We start from the raw sequence: 23169 nt of genomic DNA, 5'->3' as shown, positions 1-23169 counted from the left end.
TTAAAGCAGCTTATGAATCCACTCTGCTTCAGGCTGAGGAATAAAGCAGAAAGATGAAAATAAAACAGAAAACATTATTAAATATAGAAAACCCCTGATGTGTTGCAGACTGTGCCAAAGCATATAATTAATACATGGAAGGATACTTGGATATGATTTTTATTATTTTTTCTTAAAAATGCAGGTTCCTGGACTCCGGATCTACCAAATCAAAATCTCTGAACATTGAGTCTAGCAATGTGCATGCTGATCAAGCTTCCTGAGTGATGATAATGTCCAGTGAAGGGTGAGAATTAATGAATGCTAGACTAGTCACCATTATTTGTACATGAATCAAAGTACATCATTATCACTGCATTAGTATAATCTCTCACTTTTTAACTACTAACTATTTTAGTGGACTAGAATGTCTAAAGATGAAAATATAACATAAAATGGATTTTAAAATAACTGATAGTATCTGCAAATTTTACCAGGATAATACAAATATTTTTAGTTGTAAATGTGTCTACTATAGAGATGTGTCATTCACATATAGATTTTTCTCTAGTTGGAATATGATAGTATTTTCTGCTGCCTCTGTTAATATTATAGTTTTATCTTTTCCTTCTAATTATCTAGGTTTCATAATTATCATTTTCATGGAAGTATATTATTCTGTTTCATGTTGTACTATAGCATTCCCTTAATTTTATATATTTAGTTTAATTCCAAAGTCTTTCTCTTATAAATTGCATTGCAGTCACCATTTATGATTCTTTCTACATATTCCCACATACACCCAGAAGAATGTAGGAAAGTTTGCTTAGGTCTCCTTCTGTAATCATCAGTGAATAAATGCACCACTGTCTTTGAAGCTTAAACAGCTGCAAGATATTTATTACATAAATAATAAATACAAAATTATATTTGCTGTATTTATGATATATGTGTGTGTATGTGTGTATGTGTGTGTGTATGTGTGTGTGTGTGTGTGTGTGTGTGTGTGTGTTTTGTTGAATTATTAGAAGTGACATTACCCCATAGGGTTGATTAGATTGCTAGCTACCCATAGTAAACACATTTTCATGATTATATATCATATTTATTTCTTACTGCACAAATTATCTCTTATTTTTGTTTAACTTTTCCCCTATACTAAGGATTGAATTGAGAGCCTCATGCAAGCTAGGCAAACATTGCACCACTGAACTATATCCTTAGCCCTTTTCTGATTTAATCTTATAAGGATTTTGATTTTATTCTCAGAAGTGTGCCTCTTCAGCACTCTTGATTAATAGTTCAATATTCTTTCGAACATTGCTATGCTTCCCAAATAATTGAGTTAAAGTGTTGATTAGATCTAGCTTTAAATATATGTGGAATTACTTCTATCTAGATATTGTGATTTGGGAGATGCACTACAGATGCCTTGCATTCTAAAGCATTCCACATTATTCCAAATCCAAATGCATTTTTTAGATCTGTAGCTTTAGCATTTTTAAACTCTTTAGTTAAACTGTAATTATTGGTGGAAGAATAACCAAAAACAAACTTAATGCCTTCTTGATAAGTTAACTTGATAGCTCTGAAAATTATAGGGTTAGTAAAAACTTTTGGAAATGTCCAAATAATGGGACATTGTACAAGGAAGTGATATTGTGGAATTAGAGTTCATTATTGACAGCCGGGGTCCAACAATAGGACATGAAGCCTCATGGTAGGTGAGGAGGAAAGGGTAGATTAATTGGATGCATTCTTAGAGTGCCAGAAAGTAGCAGAAAATCAATAGTTACAACACAAGCAAAACATTATTTGGAAAGTATATAGATTAAAAATGCATTTAAGAAGTTATCCTCATATAAATCAGAACTTAATTTCCCTTCCACATGTTAGAGGTTTTACTTATTTCTTATAATAAACTTTTGGAGTGGTGTCAAAATATCCTGTTGCTGCTTTTATGGGCTTTAGCCTTTTATTCTGACTACTATGACAGTTATTACTCAGTTAACATACTCTTTCAGAATCATCTTTTAATGTTCCATCTCTTAATACAATCTCACAGTTGCGTTAGTTGAGTGGTTTTGGATAGAAACTTTTCTATTGTCTGTCAAAATTTTCCTCATCCTTCATGATCCAGCTCAAATATCAGTTTCTTCACCATTATTCAACTAATGAATAGATTAGTTCATAGACTGAGCACACCAAAAATTCATACTAACTCCATCCTGTGTTCATATAACTGTCCAGTAATTATTTCATTCATTTCTCTCTAATTCTCTAAGAAATATCATCTACTTATTCAACAAATATTGAGTGCCAGACACTTTTTTAGTTCATTTCAGATATATTAGTAAGCAAAGGAAGGAGTTTAGCCTCAAAGAGTTTGTTTTTCTAGCAAAGAGTATGTACAATCCACAATCAACATAATAAATAATTAAATTAAATATTGGAAGAGCAAATTATATGAACAATGTAGATGAGATAAGGGTGAGAGTGTGAAGGAGAAGAATTGCATTTTTGGAGGGGTACCAGGTACTGAACCCAGAGGCACTTAACTGCTGAGCCACATCCCCAGCCTTTTTTTTTTGTATTTTATTATAGACAGGGTCTCATTGGGTTGCTTAGGGCCTTGTTAAGTTGCTGAGACTGGAGTTGAATTTTCAGTCCTCCTGCCTCAGCTTTCTGATGCTGGGATTACAGGTAAGCACCACCATGCCCAACAGTTGCACTTTTAAATAGTGTGGTCAGAGTTGCCTCATTAATAATTTGACAGGTGAGCAAATTTTTGAAGAAGTAAGGGAGTTAACCATGCAGAATTCTATGGAAAGAATACTCTAGATAGAGGAAATGACAAGTATATACCCCTAAATAATATTCCTGGGTTATTCAAGGAATAGTGGAGGAGCCAATGTGGTTAAATCAGGTTGACAAAGTAGAAAAAAATAAAATAAGAGGTAAAAGTGAATCATATTATCTAGGGCTTTGTTGAAAATTGTAAACATTTTGTCATTTATTCTGGCATTATAGTTTTTTCAGGTTAGTTTATTTCTTTCAGTTTTCATTTATTTCTGCTGATTCTAAGTATCATATATTTTCATCAACTTTGTTTTAAACAGCTTTGTTGATTAAATGGATATAAAACAAACTACATCAATTTACAGGTTGATGGGTTTCTACAGACATACAGTTGTCAAACCACTCCTGCAGTCAAGACATTAAAAACTTCACTCACTCCCCAAAAGTTTCATATGCCCCTTCCCTTTGTTACACGAGTTGTAAGCATAGGGGTGACATAATCTGATATTCAAGGGGACATTTTTAAGTCTTCTTTTTAAACTTATTTATTGGTGCATAATAACTATGCATAACAGTAGGATTTGTTGTCAGATATTCATTCATGCACAGGATAGAACAGCATAATTTGGTCATAATACAATGAAGAAAGATTAAAAGCATAAATATCTCTTATACAGTTACTACAGTAATTCAGGAGAGTGATAACAATTGCTTAGACTTGCAGCATCACAACACAGTTAATGGGTAGCAATTAAATTCTAGGTATATTTTCAACATAGGGTCAACAGAATCCAGCAAAGTTTGCAAAAGATTATTCAGATAAAATGGAGAAAGTTAAATTGATGAGTCAAGTGAATATTACAAAAAATCCAAATAAAAATGTAATGTTCAAGTTAAAAATAAAGCCATGGCTTCTGCTGGCAAAATCTCCATGTTAATCAACAGATATTTATTAATCATATTCAGCATGCAGAACAACATTCTGGTGCTATGGTGAATATAAGAATTTAGTCAATGCCAATGAGGGATTTTTCAGTTTGTTTGGAAGATAATATTAATGTCAACCAAAAAATAGAAAAAAATGTGTTATTTTTCAGAGGGAAAGTTGTGTTTTGAAGTAAATAACAAAAGAAGGGGGTACTGAAGAAAAATGGGAGTAATATAAAGAAGGCAAAAGGCAGTAATAACTATAATAAATCATTGTATTTATATAATAATTTGTCATTTACAAAACTCTTTTAACCTCTTTCTCATTTGAACATAAGAATAATTTATTATAATGAGTAGGTTAGATACTATTATTTATAGAGGATTTATTTCAAATCACTCATGCACAAAAATACAATTTAAAGATAAATTTAAATCTCAAATCCTTTTTTTCCCTCTGCAACTATAAATTGATTAATATAAGAAATAACAGGTGAGCTTTTGGATAAGAGAATAGTCTAGAGATATATTTTATTCCTTCAGAGGTATGAAAAAATAAAAATAGAAATGCAAAATGGAAGAAATAATAATATAAAAATGCTTCCAAATAGAATATGTAGAGAAGAATGAACGTCTAAGAACTGAGCCATAAAAAAACAATATTGGATTGCACATGGAAAAAAGTATAAGTATCAGAAACTGAGATAGAGAAATAGTGGTATGAGAAGAGGAGGAAACAAATATGAGAGTAAACATTCAGGGATATTACAGGAAGAGATATATTTCTGATAAAGACAAAAGGTGACAAGGGAATGTCAATAGAGACAAAGCCATAGAATTTGGTGAAAGATCACTATAGGAAATCATGTATACTATGATGGCTTGCTCAGCCATAAAAAATAAAATGAAATTATGTCATTTACTGGTAAATGGAAGAACAACAGGAGGTACATCATACTAAATGAAATAATCCTGACTCAGAAATTGACTTTTCAAATGTTTTTTTTCTCATATTTGGAATCTAGTGAGAGGGAAAATAATGTATAAAAAGGGGATCTCATTAAAATAGAAGGGAGAATAACAGAACAGACAAGGGGATCGAGAGGGAGGGAATAGTGTAGTGCATCAGGTGGTACTGGAGAAGGAAAACTACCAAATTATGCTATATTCATGTACAAATACACCACAACAAATACAGTTTTTACATTTAACTACAATGAAATGATTAAATTAATAATAATAAAAAGAAAATGTATATTAGAATAGAGAAAGTGAATCATGCAGAAGGTGGAGGGGAAGGAAAGGAAAGTTTCAGGGGAATGAATCTGATCAAATTATGTGCATGTATAAATATGACATAATAATCTGAAGAATTATAATATGTTAATTAAAATGAGAAATTTTGAATGAAGAACTAGTAGCAACAGGAAAGAACTTAAGAGTAAGGGAACTAGTCAAAAATTAAAAATATAATATTTAAAGTCATAAATGGAGTTAATAAAAGAAATAAAAATAAAGGTTGAACCATACTAGAAGAAGGAATGTGAGGTCATTAGAACATATTACATAAACATGGTAGAAAATCAATAGAAAATGTGTAAAATTAAGAAGCATATATGTAAAGATATTATTTATAGATATGGAAGTAAGCAGCAAAAAATTAAAATCTGGCATGTATATATGAGTCTTTCTGTCTAGGCTATTAAATTACAATCATGTAATTCCATATAATCTTTTTTTTGCTCAGTAAATAATACTTGATGAAGAACAAAATTCATTATCAATTAATCAATTTTCTAGAGAAAACAACAACAGTTGAGAATATTGGTTGGTTTGCTTATTGACTTGAACATTTTCCACAGAATCTTTTTCTTTTTAATTTTATTTATATATTCTGAATAAAATTAAAATCCACCTATATATTTTTTTGGGAAATATAATAGGAGGAGAGCTTCAGGCTTATGCAAAATACAATGCCATACACTACACTAAGCAATGTACATGCTTAATTTTCCTATAAAAAAGGTCTTTTTAATACCCCATTTTGCAATTCTGAAATGTGGTGTTCCAAATGATTAAGAAAGTACTCAACAGTATTGGTAGTAAGATGTAGACCAAGGATTCAAGTCAAAAAACTATCTTAATACAATAGTGTTAACAGAGCTAACTCTGAAATGTGACAGTAACTTTATGTTCTGCTGTGAAGCTCAGTAGAACTCGAATGGGGATGGAAAGAGAAAATGATGCGATTCTTTGAATCCCTACTAAAGGAGACCTAAGACTTATTAACACAATCTGTTCATATATTCTTCAACATTAAATGAGAAGTATAAATATAAATATTTATCCAGACACTTAGAATGCACAATGCACTTAAAAAAATTCCCACTTAAAATACCTTGTCTATTATGGCTAGCACAGATATTGGAGAGATGATGATAATGATGATGATGAGGAGGAGGAGGAGGAGGAGGAGGAAGAGGAGGAAGTGGTGAAGAAGGAGGAAGATTGGTACTATTAGTTATGAAAATGTAGAAAAATTGACTGATTCAGGGTATATTTTGGTGGTAGGATAATCATGTCTTACTAACTGTAGAACCATGGATTTCAGAAATTCAATTATCATGATGTGAGCTTGTTAGCTCTGTGGAGAGACCAAATTCTCCACAAAATAAATATAGCTCAGGTTCTGCTGTTGAAATTGTGCATATAGCAATAAAGAAAAAAATTACTTCCTGCAGGGAACTTGAATTCTAACAATGATTATAATTTTAAAAATATTGGGCTAGGGTTGTGGCTTAGTGGTAGAGCGCTTGCCCAGCATGTGCAAGGCCCTGGGTTAGATCCTCAGCACCACATAAAAATAAGTAAATAAAGATATTTTTAAAAAATATTAATCAGCAATTAATTTTAAAATAAAGATAAATTCAGTGAAGAGAAATAAAGTAGGATTCAGGGTTTAGAGATCTAATGGACAGTGGGTAAGAGGGGTAATTAAGGAAGGCTTCTCTAAAGACCACATTTAAGCTGAAAAACTAAGTAATGAGAAAGATTAGCCCCTCAAAGTTCATACAGTAGAGTTTTCTATTCAGAGAGAACAATATAAATCAAAGACTTGGTGAGTAAATGGCTTTGATATGTATGAGAAAGAAAAAGAATGCTAATTCAGCTAGATAGTTAAATAAAAGGCAAAAAAGTGATACAATTTAAGGGTGAAAAAAGGGTAGCAGCTGGATAATATAGGGACTGAAAACAAGAGTAAGGAATTTGACTTTATCCTGATTGCAATGGGAATCCACCAAAATCTTTTAAGCATTATAGCGGTACACTAGTTGGAAACTTTCATAGTATTCAGGAAAGACAATGTTGATGATTTGGGTCATTAAAGTGGTAGTTTTGGAGATGAAGAAAACTGTGCTGCTTCAGGTTATAAGGTAGCTATATCTTACTAATTGATTACATGTTAGGGGTGAAGAAAAGAGAAATTCATATTGTATTCGGGATTTAAAATCTCAAATAGTTGGATAGTGGTGCCATTTGATAAGACAGAGGCTAGAGTAGGAATAGATTTTAGGAGAGGTTAAGATTGTTACTGAGTTGCTACGCTTAGTGGCACACTCCTGAATTTCAATTACTTGGGTGACTGAGGTAGAAAAATCACAAGTTCAAGGTGAGCCTTGACAACTTAGCCAGACCCTACCTCAAAAAAGAGGTGTGGCCTTGGAATGTGGCTTAGTGGTAAAGTACCCCTGAGTTCCATACTCTGTGCAAATAAAACTTCATCTACTGCTGGGCATGATGGTGCAGATCTGTAATCCCTGTAGCCCAGGAAGCTGAGACAGTTTTGCAAATTTGAGGCCCGCCTCTTAGAAATTAGTAAGTCCCTATCTCAAAAACTATATGTAAAATAAAATGGGCTGGGGATGTACAAATCCCCTGGGCTCAATTCCCAGTACCAAAACAAACAAACAAACAAACAAATAAATAAATAAATAAAAGTAAAAGAAAGATTGTTGAGACATATTGTGTTGAGGTGCCTAGTAGATAATATAGTGGAGATTTCATGCAGGCACTTGGAGTAAGAATTTAGATCTCAATGGGGAAAGCAAGGCTAAAGATGTTAAATTTAGAATCATCAGTACATAGATGGCATTTAAAACCATTGGATTGGGTTAATTCTACAATATGGATGGCATATATTAAAAGTCAAGAGCAAGACTTGTGTCATTACAATATTTAATGGTGAAGCAGAAGATAGAATGGAGGTGATTATAAGCTACCACCAAACAGAAATGAAAATAGGAGAGCACAGTGTCACAAATATTAAGTACAGAAAGTGTTTCTAGAAGGAAAGAATAGTTAGTTTAAAAGTTTTTTGATGGCAGAATAACATGGAGAGAGAGGAGAAACCGGTGTATGTGGCCACAAAAATGGTATTTGGTAACCTTTAGAAGAGCAGTTTCAGTAGAATGATAAAGGTGGAAAGGCCTACCTGGACTGGGAATATGTAAAGGAATTTTATTAAGGAGAATAGGTATTATTTCTTATTTTCTTAATTAAATGTAATCATTGGCTATAATTTTTCTCATAATTTACTTATTTTTATCAAAACTGCTTTTTGTAATAAATGTAGATATTTGAGGGTAATTTTTCACAATTACCTTAAAATTATTCTCCAGTGTATTTTAATTCCTTGTAAGTTTTGTCGACCTGGTGGATACCCATCCATTGACTCAGTCCATAAGGTTCAGAGAAAAGATATCATGTAAAACAAGGGGTCGTTAATCATGTTTGAGTTGCAAAGCAGGCTTTATGAAAATACTGGGAGAAAAATGGGCTTCAGAAGTAGGTCTTGTGAGAAATATAAAAAAAGTTTCTAATTTGTAAACTATTATTAATATATGGAATGCAAGTGGAAGTCTGTACATAGTTTATTATAAACCAATAGAAACTTGGAATACAGGGTAAAATGAATTGCCTACCAGAGTAGAATAGAAACTGAGGCCCCTTGAAAGAGTCAAAGAAGAGGAGGAGAGCAGAGAGTAGAAAGAGGAGGAAAGAAAGGTAGAGTGATAGGAAGAGGCAATAAAGGAAAATGAGAAGCTTAAGATTAAGACTTCACCATAACTACAGAGGATCTGTATTTTGCATGACAGAGGGTATTAGTCCCACTACACTGAGAATAGGCAATAAATACTGTGAGAGCAAAGAAACACATTGATGTTCAGAAACCATACATATGAGTTAAACCTCAACCAAAAACTAAAGAGAACCAGAAAGTGAGGCATGTAGAACCAGAAACCATCCTTCCAAAGTGATACATAATATTTCCCCTAAAATAAGACTATTTGAGGGGCTGGGATTGTGGCTCAGTGACAGAGCACTTGCCTCGCACATGTGAAACCCTGGGTTCGATCTTCAGCATAACATAAAAATAAATAAGTGAAATAAAGGTACTGTGTCCAACTACAACTAAAAAAATAAATATTAAAAAAGACTATTTGAGGAATGGAGAAGGAAGACATAATCTGTTGAATGAGAAAAAAATAGAAGCTAAATATACATGGTATTTACTTCCAAAGAAATGGAGTTAACCTGAAAGTGACTGTCAGAAAATCAAAGGAGACCGGGTTACTTGTGGACAGTTAATATTCATTTTCTGGTATCAGTAAAGATGATAACTCACAAAAAATGTTTAGTCCAGACTCAGATTAAATAACAATTTTTGCACATCTGAATTTTGGGATATTACCAACTGCTATGAGTAGATATTACTTAATTGAGCTTTTATTGTATTCAGCAACTTCCCAGGAAATGGCTTGATATATCAAGTAAGTCTGCCAATGTAGAAGTTTTAGTCAGTTTTCAATTTTGATTTAGCTAAGTATAGAGCAGTTAATCATTTTTGTTAAATGACCTTACTTAAAATTAATTTGTTTTCTTAAACTAAGATCCACTTCCCTGTGCTATAGTCCAAATAATTCTTACTCTCTAAAATGTTAACATTTGTTTTGCTACTCTTTTAAGACATTTCACAGTACTTATAATCTCTCCTGCCTCTGAGACCAAATTTGTACAATATTACAATTAAAAGAGAGCTATTCTTTAGAAAATATGTAAATTCAAACTTTTAAAAATCTTAAATTTAACAATCTATTTTTCCCTGAAAACAAAACAGGAGTAAACATACCAAAGGAGCATATCTTTGTTTTGGAGGTGGAGGAGGCATCTTGCACCGACAGACACGTTTCACTTTAGGTGATGGTAAAAAAGGTTCACAAGGAGGGAGTGGTGGTCTTTCTCTTGTTGGAGGAACTCTACCTGTAATTGTTTGCTTCTCTTTTTCTTGGAAAGTAGTCTTTTTGGATGACATTCTGGATCCACCTCTCTTCAGGTCTGTTGGTGCCTTCCTCGAATCTGTGGAAGTGGCATCTGAGTCCTCAGTTATCTTTTTAGAATCCTGTTTACTTAGTGATTTATCAGAGTCATCTGTAGTAGACTCTATTTCCTTCTTTGTATCCTTGGACTCTTTCTTTGAACCTTTCTTACCATCTATTGCCTCTGCATCAGTCTCACTTTCAGTAGACTCTTCACCCTTCTTCTTTTTGGCATCTTTCTTGCCCTTTTTTTCACCTTTTTTACCTTTTTTGATATCCCCTTCAGACTCAGAATCAGCATCAGTAGATCCTGCATCCTTCTTCTTTTTGGCATCTTTCTTGCCCTTCTTTTTACCTTTTTTGGCATCCCCTTCAGATTCAGACTCCTCAGTAGAGGCTGCATCTTTTTTTGAATCCTTCTTCTTGTCACCTTTCTTTGATTTTTTATCCTTCTTATCATCTTTCTTTGTATCTTTTGACTCTTCAGATTCAGCATCAGTGGACTCTGTGTCCTTCTTTGAATCCTTCTTCTTGTCACCTTTCTTTGATTTCTTATCCTTCTTATCATCTTTCTTTGCATCTTTTGACTCTTCAGATTCAGCATCAGTAGACTCTGTGTCCTTCTTTGAATCCTTCTTCTTATCCTTCTTTCCACCTTTCTTATCCTTCTTCTTTGCATCTTTTGAGTCTTCAGATTCTGCATCAGAGCCTTTCTTTCCGCCCTTCTTTTTCCTCTCCTTTTTTTCCTTCTTTGCATCTTTCTTTGAATTGTTCTGTGAGTAATTCTTTGACCATGAATCGACATCCATGGATTTAGTATCAATCTCCTCCAAATACATAATTAAATCTACATTTGAAATATTTATTGAGCAAGTCTCTGATTTGTCATCAGAATTCTTCTTTAAGATCACCTTAGAGTCTTTCTTTGGATTGTTTCTTGAGTATGTGGATTCAGTATCTCTCTTCTTGGAATTCATTGTATTTTTCATATCTTTATTTGAATATGTTTTAGAGCCTAACTTAGAATATTTGAATTCTGGATTTTTTTCTGATTTGGATTTTGCTTTCTTAAATATTTCACTTTCAAATGATGTTTTTGATGGAGTTTTATCTCCTTTACTTATTCTTTTAGGCTTATCATCTTTTACTATTTTCTTGGATTCTGGATTTGCTACACATGGGCCTGTTTCTTTCTTGGAATAATTCTCTAAAATTGTTCTATTTTTAACATCTTTTGACATTTTAATTTCTGCCCTTATATCACGGTTTTTGGGATTATAATGATGTCTGAATGGAACCTGTATCCCGATAGCTAGGTAAATGGATGGCCTTTGAAAAATTTTTCTAAAAGAATGCCTTATCCATATATGAGCTGGCTTCTGACCTTCCTCTAGTTTTCTTTGGTCTTGCCTCTGAAAAGATAAGTTAGAATAATAAGAATTTGTGAATGTTCTATATTTTCATATTGCCACACTGAAATAGTTTATCTTTTCATTAACAATCTATTCAAAATTGAATATAATAAGTAAGCCAGGAAAAACTGATCACTTTGAAATTTATCAGGGATATTCTTGTGATAGGTGTATTATTCAGAGCAAACTTTCTATTTCTGTTTTTCAAGTCTCTGGTCAAAATTAAAACCTGAGACCATGACTGTGGACTGTTATTGAAAATGAGGACAAAAAATGAAACAAACATTTCATTTGATCTACATAAACTTGGGTAGCAGTAATATAATTGGTTTTCAACTCATATCCAAAGATTTGTCAAATGTGGTTTTAATAAGTTGCCACAAAAACTGATTTTATATTTACTTATTATACTCTTTGAATATTCCAGTAGAGACACCAATAATCAAATGTTCATATGATATTAAAAGAGAAACACGAAGAGAAGTATTCTTCTTGGATCACTACCAGTATAATTAATGGCCTTTGAATGAATGCATTAGCTGTAACTTTGGGAGATGCTTTAAAAATATTGTGATAGCAAAATAGGTGTCCCATGCATACCAGTTTTATGCTTTGATAATTAATAGGATAACTCATTTTATAGAAGGAATAGTAAATTTCAATCTTCTAGTATCAAGTAACCTGAATTGCAAAGAATATAGGAAGCTGCAAAATCATAAAATCACTTCTGCTATAATATTCAAATTTTAGGTTATTTTTGTGTGTAGCTGGTGAACATTTTCTGACAGTAACCACCAGATATAGCATTAGGCTTCAAGATTGCTTAATTCATTAGCTATGTAATGACTTTGATGTAAAGTAACATGTACAAATAAGAGTTTAATCTGAAACAAGTTTGAGGCAATCTGTTCAACAGAGAAAAATAAATTCAAAATCTGCTTCCAGGTATTAGATTATTTTTATATGACTTATTTACATAGGTTGTACCAATTTAGATTAAGTTTAGAATAATCTTTTCCCTACTTACAGAAACTGTGATTTGTAATTCTGAAGGTCTTGATTTCTCTTTTCTACTTGGCATGGATGGTTTGGGAAATGTCCAAGCAAAGTGTTCTTGATTCCATGATTTTCCACTAGTTTCACTGACTAAAATGAGAGAAAGCAATAAATAATTTGAAATTAATGGCAAGACTTGCATCAACACTGAAACATTCTTCATATATATATATATATATATATATATATATATATATACATATACATATATATATATATATATTTAATTAGGATAACTCAAAATATAGCTTCTTTCCTAGAGACTTGCAATTTATTTGTATAATAATCAGGGAAAATAAAAATCAATTACTCTGTTTAATATTGAATTCTGCTTAATGTAACATTTATAATTTTATTTCCTGGATTTAAAAATTTCATAAATATTTACCTAAATCATGTTGGTAAAATAAAATAGTAGGAATGGAAAACAGATAAAGATTAACTGTTTCATTCCAAGTGCCTACATCATCTCCTTTGTTTTGGTTTGTTTTCCTTATGCCATTTTGGTTAGATTGCAGATAATATTATGATTCCTTCTATAGTTACCACAGTAATTAGTGCAATGCTGACCATAAATTATTCAGTACGATGTTTGATTGATTAATTTTAAGTGCTTATTTTAGCACCACTGTCACTTCAATATTATCCTAAACAATATAGCTTAGGGCTATTGACCAAGTAGTGAGTATGACAAAACTTCTTAAAGAATGGTGTATATACACTTGAGGGCATCCAGAATAGAATAATTAGGAAAATCAAATTACTCATAAGCTATTTCAAAAGAGCAATGGTATTCAAAACTCAGGATAGTTCTCCTGGAGATGAAGAGTCTAGTGAGAGATGTGATCACTTTATTCATATATTTAAAGAGCTACTATATGAGAGAGTAGTAGTAGTAGTAATAGTAGTAGTAGTAGTAGTAGTAGTGATAACATAACTGCAATTGTTAACATTTATGTAGTGTTTAATATTGTCAAACTATGTTCCAAGTGCTTAATATATGTAAACCCACTTATTCATTACAAAACTCTTTGAAATAGATAAGACAATTACCTCCATTTTTTATGAATGAAGAAAAATAAAGCACTGATAGAAGTTAAATTCTTCCCTCAAATCATAAAGCTATTAAATAGTAAAGGTTCAAATATAGGCAAGTTGACCCCTGAGTTCACGTTCTTAATCACAATGTTACAGTTTTCTTTCTATATTTCCAGAGGGAAGAACCATTGGAAAAAATTGTAGCATAATGAATTATTTCAGCTCAATATATTAATGAGAATTTCCAAAGTTGCAGCTCTTAAACAAATGGGATGTTCAGTAATTACATTCACCTCTCTAACTATATTTATTCTCCTTAATTTGGATTTTGTAATTTTGATTTTTGGACACAAGATGAAGTTAAATAAGTAAGCAGATTTTATACTATGAGGAGGAAGGAAAAGCTAAACATGTCTTTCATTTTAAGTTAGCTAATACAAACCCATATTAAGGTCAGAACACAAACATGCATTCATTATGTTTTATCACAAGTTCAAGGAAGCTTTTGATTTGTCATATTTAACAGAAGATTCTACTCATTATTTGCTAAAATTATTTTAGAATGTAAAAAATAATTGAACTTCAAAGACTAAGTTCTTACTTGGAATGGGATTAGCATATGTTCTGATGTTCACGTCTTGTCTGTCAAAAAAAAGAAAAATGTTTTAATTGAATTTATATTATCAATAATAATAGCCATAAATATAACCATTCAATAACTACACTTTGTAAATCCATGCAATCTCTTGTCATCAATTCTTAAACACAAAATAAAGTAAATCAAAATAGTGAAATCTATTTATATTTGAGTCAAAATTATTTTCACTTCCAAAATAAAGCTCTAATACTCAGCATAAAACACAGTCCTTATGTATCATTAAATAACAACTTAAAAAAATCTATAAAACACACTGAGTAAAACAGTTTCTAAGCTAGTGGTTGTAAACTAGATGTAAAAAGAGAATTAGGAAATTAAAAAAAATGAAAATATCAGAGAACTATCGCTATATTGACAATCTCTAGATTAGTTTGATCAAGTATATATTTTTAAAAATCTCACAGGTGATTTTGATACTGATCTCTGGTTAAGAACCACTGCTCTAAATAGTGTTGAAAATGAAAACATTTTAGATTTCTGAAATTTGTACTTTTTCAAAAACATTAATCAATGACCTACTAGTGTTTTTTTTTTGACTAGTAACTTTATTTCATGAGTTCATATATGTCACACATAATATAAAGTATATCACCTACAATTCTTTTTTTTATTGGTTGTTCAAAATATTACAAAGCTCTTGACATCTCGTATTACATATATTAGATTCAAGTGGATTATGAACTCCCATTTTTACCCCAAATACAGATTGCAGAATCACATCGGTTACACATCCACATTTTTACATAATGCCCTATTAGTAACTGTTGTATTCTGCTACCTTTCCTATCCTCTACTATCCCCCCTCCCCTCCCCTCCCCTCCCATCTTCTCTCTCTACCCCATCTACTGTAATTCATTTCCCTCCTTGTTTATTTTCCCCTTCCCCTCACAACTTCTTATATGTAATTTTGTATAACATTGAGGGTCTCCCTCCATTACCATGCAATTTCCCTTTTCTCTCCCTTTCCCTCCCACCTGATTGATGTCTCTGATTGATGTTGATCTTTTCTTCCTGCTCTTCCTCCCTGTTCTGTTCTTAGTTGCTCTCATTATATCGAAGAAGACATTTGGTATTTGTTTTTTAGGGATTGGCTAGCTTCACTAAGCATAATCTGCTCTAATGCCATCCATTTCCCTGCAAATTCCATGATTTTGTCATTTTTTAGCGCTGCGTAATACTCCATGGTGTATAAATGCCACTTTTTTTTATCCACTCATCTATTGAAGGGCATCTGGGTTGGTTCCACAGTCTAGCAATTGTGAATTGTGCTGCTATGAACATCGATGTGGCAGTATCTCTGTAGTATGCTCTTTTAAGGTCTTCAGGGAATAGACCGAGAAGGGCAATGGCTGGGTCAAATGGTGGTTCCATTCCCAGCTTTCCCAGGAATCTCCATACTGCTTTCCAAATTGGCTGCACCATTTTGCAGTCCCACCAACAATGTACCAGAGTACCCTTTTCCCCACATCCTCGCCAGCACTTGTTGTTGTTTGACTTCATAATGGCTGCCAATCTTACTGGAGTGAGATGGTATCTTAGGGTGGTTTTGATTTGCATTTCTCTGACTGCTAAAGATGGTGAGCATTTTTTCATGTACTTGTTGATTGATTGTATGTCCTCCTCTGAGAAGTGTCTGTTCAGGTCCTTGGCCCATTTGTTGATTGGGTTATTTGTTATATTATTGTCTAATTTTTTGAGTTCTTTGTATACTCTGGATATTAGAGCTTTATCTGAAGTGTGAGGAGTAAAAATTTGTTTCCATGATGTAGGCTCCCTATTTACCTCTCTTATTGTTTCTCTTGCTGAGAAAAAACTTTTCAGTTTAAGTAAGTCCCATTTGTTGATTCTTGTTATTAACTCTTGTGCTATGGGTGTCCTATTAAGGAATTTGGAGCCCAACCCCACAATATGTAGATCGGAGCCAACTTTTTCTTCTATCAGATGCAGAATCTCTGATTTGATATCTAATTCCTTGATCCACTTTGAGTTAACTTTTGTGCATGGCGAGAGGAGGGGATTCAGTTTCATTTTGTTGCATATGGATTTCCAGTTTTCCCAACACCATTTGTTGAAGATGCTATCCTTCCTCCATTGCATGCTTTTAGCTCCTTTATCAAATATAAGATAGTTGTAGCTTTGTATCACTAACAATTCTGAGACTTGATGAGAATAACTATATTTTAATATTTGGTGTGTTCTAATTAGTTATACAAAACAGTAGAAAGAACTTTGAAACATCATAAATAAATATAGCATAACTCTTCATTCTTGTTGCTTGTATGATTGTAAAATCACACTGGTCATGTAGTCATATATGCATATAGGGTAATAATGTTTGATTTATTCTACTATTCTTCCTATCTCCATACTTCACTTCCTTCTGCCTAATCGAAAGTAACTCTTCTCTTAGCCCCCTCTCCAGTGTGAATTAAAATCTGCATGTCAGAGAAAACATTTGGTCTTTGGTGTTTTGGGATAGGCTCATTTTGTTTAGTATGATATTCTGCAGCTCCATCTACTTACCTGCTAATTCCATAATTTTATTCTTCTTTAAAGCTGAGTAATATTCAATTGTGTATATATATCACAATTTCTGTATTCATTAATCTGTTGAAAGGCACCTATGTTTGTTCCATAGTTTAGCTATTGTGAGTTGAGCTGCTACAAACATTGATATGGCTGTGTAACTGTAGTATGCTGATTTTAACTCCTTTGGGTATAAACCAAGGAGTGGAATGAGTTGGGTCCTAGATCAATGATACAGAATAGACTACAAAGAGACAAGCCCACATAAATACAGTTATCTCATACTAGACAAAGCTGCCAAAAACATTGACTGAGGAAAAGATAACCTATTCAACAAATGGTACTGGGAAAATTAAAAATCTATATGTAACAAAATCAAATTAAACCCCTATCTTGCACCATGTGCAAAACTCAATTCAAAATGGACCAAAAACTTATGCACTAGAACAGAGACCTTGTGCCTAACAGAAGAAAAAGTAGACCCAAATCTTTTCCATGTTGGCTTAGTATCTGACTTCCTTAACAAGACCCCTAAAGTGCAAGAAGTAAAATTAAGAACCGATAAATGCTATGAATTTCTACTAAAAATCTTCATCTCAGCAATGGAAAAAAAATCAATAATGTGAAGAGAGAGCCTACAGATTGGGAGAAAATCCTTACCACATGCACCTACAATAGATCATTAATCTCCAGAATACATAAAGAATCCAAAACATTAACACTAAAAAATCAAATAAATGAATCAATAAATGGCCAAAGAACTGAAGAGTCACTTCACAGATGAATGAATATAATCGACTAACAAATATATGAAATAATGTCCCACATGTCTAGCAATTAGAGAAATGCAAATCAAAACTACTCTAGGATCTCATCTCACTCTGGTCAGAATAGAAATTATCAAGAATACAAGCAACAGTCAATGTTGGTGAGGATGTGGGGAAAAAGGTCCACTCATACATTGCTGGTGGGACTGTAAATTGGTGCAATCACTCTGGAAAGCAGTATGGAGAGTCTTTGATGAGTATGCATTAATTCAATTCAGTATATAGATGGTATCATGAGCTGCATCCCTGAAAATTTAACAGTGTAGAAATCTGCCAAGATTTCTGTATTTCTACCCTTATATTGGGGTAAGAAAGATTTTATACTGGTATTGATTTTGTCTTCCTTCTCACAGTCTGAAGTTTTATTTTCTAAATTTTATTTTTGGAAAAATTTTATCAATAAACCATTTTGAGTACAACTCAATATGTTGTACATATAGTTCTTTGTCTACTACATGCACTATTAATCATAAATCAAGGTAAAAAGTTTCAAAGATGAACTGAAATATATAAATTGACATTCTAATATCTTATCCTTATACTTCAGTGAATTGATTTTCACATGAATCTCACCTGTGTTGGCTCCTATAGTTCCAGATTCCAGTTTGACTCTCATAGATCCAGTTCCACCTATGCCCCTGTGCCTCCAAACACCAGGAAAGCACCTGAAGACCCAGTCTTCAGAAATGTCCCCACGAATACAGACTCTAAGTACAGCCAATGCAAAGCCAGCTTTCGAAGACCTGGGCAAGATGTATTATTACCAGGCCAGCCCACGTGACCCCAGCATTCAGAGTCATACCAGTGCCAGGCAAGCTGCCATAGTCTCAAGTTTCACGTCAGCATCCTTGAGCCAAAATTCTATATCTACAATAGGCCTAGGTTGGCAAACATGTACACTAGCTCTGTGTTAGTACTCCCAGGCTCCAGAGAAGAACCTGTACATCCAGCAGCCTCCAGACTGGTTCCGCCAGACACAGACTCAAAGCCAATCCAGAGCCAAGCAGGTTTCTGAAGCCCTAGGGAAGAAGCCAGATCCTGAAATTCCACACTTCAGCTTTTGCAAAATCCAGGCTTACTTTAATGAACCTAGGGTGGAGATCCACCTATGAGGCCCAATGCCAGACTATCCCAAATCAACTCCCACAGACTCAGGTTTTAGACTAACTTCCCTGAATGCAAGCTATAGGCTTTCCCAGTACCAGGCTTGCTTGCTGAGAGCCACAGCCGAAGGGGCCCCAGCAAACTTTCAGACTGCCAGCTGATGATTGGCTCACAGCGGCCCCAGCAACGTCTAGCTGATTGGCTTCTCTGTGGTGATGCTCATTGGGCTGTTTCCCTGCCCTTTCAGGCCACGGAGCTGCTCCTTGGGGGACTTTTTTTGGCTCCGTCAACACGACCCAGCCAATCGGCCTCAAGAGCAGGAGGATTGTGGGAGGTGGAGAGGCTTGTGGTAGTGAGAGAGGCTTGTGGGAAGCTGCTGGTGGCAATTGGGCTCTGAGGGTTTTTTCCTGAGGAGCTGTTTTGTTTGGCATGTGTGGTTCTAAAAATAAAGTTCATTTCTTTTGACAAGTGGCTCCTGAATTGTGCCCAGCCAGACTGCGGCATTTGGTGGCCCGTATGGGGAACAAACCCGTGACCTTGGCGTTATCAGCACCAACGATTCGCTTGCTCATAAGACAGTTGTTTTAGTAATGGTATTGCTTGTTCTGTATTCCCAAAAACTCTGGTAGCTGTTTGAATAAGCCTATCTACAAATTCAGCATAAGGTTCATTAGCTCCTTGTATTACCTTAGATAATTGACCTTGTAAACCTCCATGTCCTTGTAAAGTCTTCCATGCCTTAACTGCATCTACAGCAATTTGTGAATATACACCAGGATCATATGCAATTTGTTGCTGCTGATCCTCATAAGGTCCCTTTCCTAACAACATATCTAGATTTCTCTGAGGATAACCAGCTGCTGCATTTCGCCTAGCCGTCTCCTTGCAAAATTCCTCATTGGCAACCTTCCATAACAGGTATTGTCCTCCATTTAGCACAGTTTTACACATATTAGCCCAATCTGCTGGCTTCATGTTCAAGTTGTTAATGGACTTGACCAAGCTTACAGTGAAGGGTGCTTGGGGACCATAGGTTGTTACAGCCTCTTTTAGCTGCTTCACTGTTTTGAAATTTAAAGCATTGTGAATTCGATGCCCTCCTGCCTCAAATACAGGGCATGTTAATACTTGAGATCCTGTCTCAGGATCCCAACTATCAACTGCGGGGGTTGGGGGCCTCTCAGCATATGGAGGTGGTGCTGTTGGTTGGACACTTACGCCCTCTGGTGATAGAAAGGTGTTAGTAGCAGTCTCCTGTAGAGGTGGCACTGTTGGTTGGACACTTACGCCCTCTGGTGATAGAAAGGTATTAGTAGCAGTCTCCTGTTGTAACTTTTCCCCTGATGGCTTTTTCTGCTCTAAGCTTTCTTCCTCTATCTGACTAGCTCGAAAGACCTTCTCTTTTACTTGAATCTTTTCCTCTTTCTGACTAATTTGAGAGACCTTCTCTTTTACTTGAATCAATATGTCTTCTCCTTCCTCTACCTTTGTCTGAATTGAAGGCTTTGGACCAAGCAAACCAGATATGAACATCCACAATGGCAATGTGCCAACTGGAAGAGTCCCTGGGCTGTTCTTTTCTATTCTTTTTAAATCTTCACCATGATGGTTCCATTGTGATATATTTAACAACTCCTCCTTAAAAAGCCATGGGTTACATTTTTGTATTGTATCAACGTATGCCCTGACTGTTCTTGGTTTTACTGAGATGCCTCCTTCCTCTAACAATTTACTTAACACTCTTTCATTTTTTTTTTTTTTACTAATTTCTGATCCCGTATTTCTACTATAATACAACCCAACAAGATGATGCCAAACAAAACCAAGACAGAATGAAACAAAAAGGGAACAAAAATTCATTATAGCCTTTCTATCCTCCTGACATGTGCATCTGTCCTTTCTCCCTATCTGTTCCTCAGACATAAATAGTTTATCCTCAGATGTGAGTGATTTTTCTTCCGTCTCACTCATCTCCAGGGACAGGCAACTTAAAACAAAAGTGAAGCAAAACAAAAGAGGAATCTTAAAATGGCTACCCATCCTCTCGCCCTAGTCGCCACTCCTAGGCCTCGAAGCATTTGAGTGGCTTGTTGTAATGGCCAATGTTTTGGCCATTCTTGACGAGAGATGATGCTAAGGTCTGCACCTGTATCCAGTAGCCCATTAAATTCATGTCCTTGAATATTTAGTTTTAGCATGGGGCGAGAATATAAATTTAAAGAAAGCATAGCCCAATCTACACCTGTGGAGCCTAATCCCTTGGAACCTCTTTCTACAGTATGACTGGAAAATTTATCATGTAGGCTGGGTATTATTAGTAATTGTGCTATTCTATCTCCTGGTGACATTACTGATATACCCTTTGGACAAGTGAGTGCCAGTTTCTATGAACTCAGGCTCTAGGGTTATCTCCAAAAACCCAAGTTGTAGAGACATTATGGGATCTAACAAGCTTCTGAAAACTCAGGCTCAATGATCATTCATGCTAACTCAGTCCCTGTGGATCCAGACTTCAAACCATCTCAAAGAACTCAGGCACCAGGCAAGCCCGCCTAAGGACTTTAGTCACAAACCCACCTCTGGACTATATCAGAAGACCTGTCAAGAGTTTCTTGATGGGTTAAAGAGTGGAAGACTTTACCTACCAAAATCAGTCTATAAAGAGTAGAATATGCATCTACACAAATACAAAGCCATGGGGATCATGAACAACCATGTAAATATGATATAATCAAAGGAACAATGTAAAATACCAATAACCCATCCCCAAAGAAATGGAAATTTAGAAATTATCTAAAACTAAATTCAAAACAATAATCTTAATGAAACTCAGTGTGAGCTGCAAAAAAAAAAAATACTGATAGAAAACTGGATGAAATCAGAAAAACAATACCCAAAGAAAATGAAAAGAGTTCAACAAAGAGATGAAAACCATAAAAAAGAACCAAATAAATTTTGGTGCTAAAGAACATAATGACTAAACTGGAAAAAAAAATCCATAGAGAGATTTGACATCAGATTTCATCAATTAGAAAAGAGAAAAATAACAAACTACTTGGCAAAATTAGGAGAAAGGCAAAAAGAAAAAAATAACTGAATAAGAGTGAAAAAGCCTATGAGAATTAAGGGACACTGTCAAGCAAACGAATGCATACATTTTTTCCCTTTCCTGTGGCAGAGAAAGATAAAGGGACTGGAGCATTTTAAAAGAAATACTGAGAAAAAATTTCTCATATCCAAAGAGGGAAATGAATGTCCAGGTCCCTGAAGCCCAAGTAATTTCAAATACATTAAATATACTGAGATCTTCACTAAGACAGTGTAAATTTTGAAAACATCAAAATGAAAACAGTTCATCTTAAGGCGTATAAATGGATTTTACAGTAATATTAAAGAATGAGTCACAATAAAAACTAAAAAAAAATATTTGACAATATCAATTCTGCCTATCCAAGAAGAAGGAAGATCTTTCCATCTTCTAAGATCTTCTTTAATTTCTTTCTTTAGTGTTCTGTAGTTTTCATTGTAGATGTCTTTCACCTCTTTCATTAAGTTGATTCCCAAGTATTTTATCTTTTTTGAGGATATCATAAATGGGATAGTTTTCCTAGTTTCTATTTTAGAGGATTTCTTACTGATGTACATAAATACTTTTGATTTATGGGTATTGATTTTATATCCTGTTACTTTGCTGAATTCATTTATTAGTTGTGGAAGTTTTGTGGTGAAATTTTTATGATCCTCTAAGTATAGAATCATGTTGGTGGCAAATAGTGATAGTTTGAGTTTCTTTTCTATCCGTATCCCTTTAATTTCTTCTGTGTAATTGCTCTAATGTTTCAAGAACTAGGTTAAATAGAAGTGGTGACAGAGGGAATCCCTGTCTTGTTCCAGTTTTTATTTACTTTTTAAAATTTTATTTATTTATTTCTTCATGATGATAGTTTTTAATTGAGCTGCTGAGAAATTTCTAAGGAAAGATGGTGGAATGAGATGGACATCATTATCCTAGGTACAGAGTACTACTGCTTTAGTATATAAACATAAGTTTAGTATCTTAATATTACACTACAACATAAATAAAAATAACAGTACAAAATCTGTTACAAAATTATAATTTGCTATATTTAAGCAATGAATTCAGTAAAGCGATATGTGAAGTAAGAGTTCTGCACACATTTTATTTTTAAAAATTAGTTTGCCATATTTATTTAATATTTTTAAAAATATTTAATTGATTTTATTATAAAAATATAGAGATATGAAAAATCATTCCAATTTTTAGAGGGAATAATTGCAATTTTTCTCCATTTAAAGTGATGTTGGCTTGGGGCTTAGCATAGATAGCTTTTATAATGTTGAGATATGTTTCCATTATCCCTATTTTTTCTAGCGTTTTGAACATGAAGGGGTGCTGTATTTTGTTGAATGCTTTTTCTACATCAATTGAAATGATCATATGATTA

General features: G+C 33.8%; 2 protein-coding genes across 2 annotated transcripts in view; one reads left to right on the top strand and one right to left on the bottom strand.

The window, feature by feature from the left end:
- Positions 1 to 18215, bottom strand: Cylc1 (cylicin 1). Its single transcript, XM_077106456.1, has 5 exons — positions 18142 to 18215; positions 14190 to 14230; positions 12522 to 12640; positions 9896 to 11494; positions 1 to 33 (listed from the first exon to the last, which is right to left on the bottom strand). The coding sequence occupies exons 1-5, from the start codon at positions 18213 to 18215 to the stop codon at positions 1 to 3; spliced, it is 1866 nt and encodes a 621-aa protein (XP_076962571.1).
- A 16-nt stretch (positions 18216 to 18231) lies between these two features.
- Positions 18232 to 23169, top strand: part of LOC143638574 (glycine cleavage system H protein, mitochondrial-like) — a 53830-nt gene continuing 48892 nt past the window's right edge. The window contains exon 1 of the mRNA XM_077106455.1: positions 18232 to 18481. Coding sequence (XP_076962570.1) covers positions 18232 to 18481 — 250 coding nt within the window. The remainder of the gene's footprint in view (positions 18482 to 23169) is intronic.

This window comes from Callospermophilus lateralis, chromosome X (assembly GCF_048772815.1).
Source record: "Callospermophilus lateralis isolate mCalLat2 chromosome X, mCalLat2.hap1, whole genome shotgun sequence".
Lineage (NCBI taxonomy): Eukaryota > Metazoa > Chordata > Mammalia > Rodentia > Sciuridae > Callospermophilus > Callospermophilus lateralis.
Note: the sequence above shows the minus strand (reverse complement) of the source record. Positions and strands in the feature narration are given on the sequence as shown.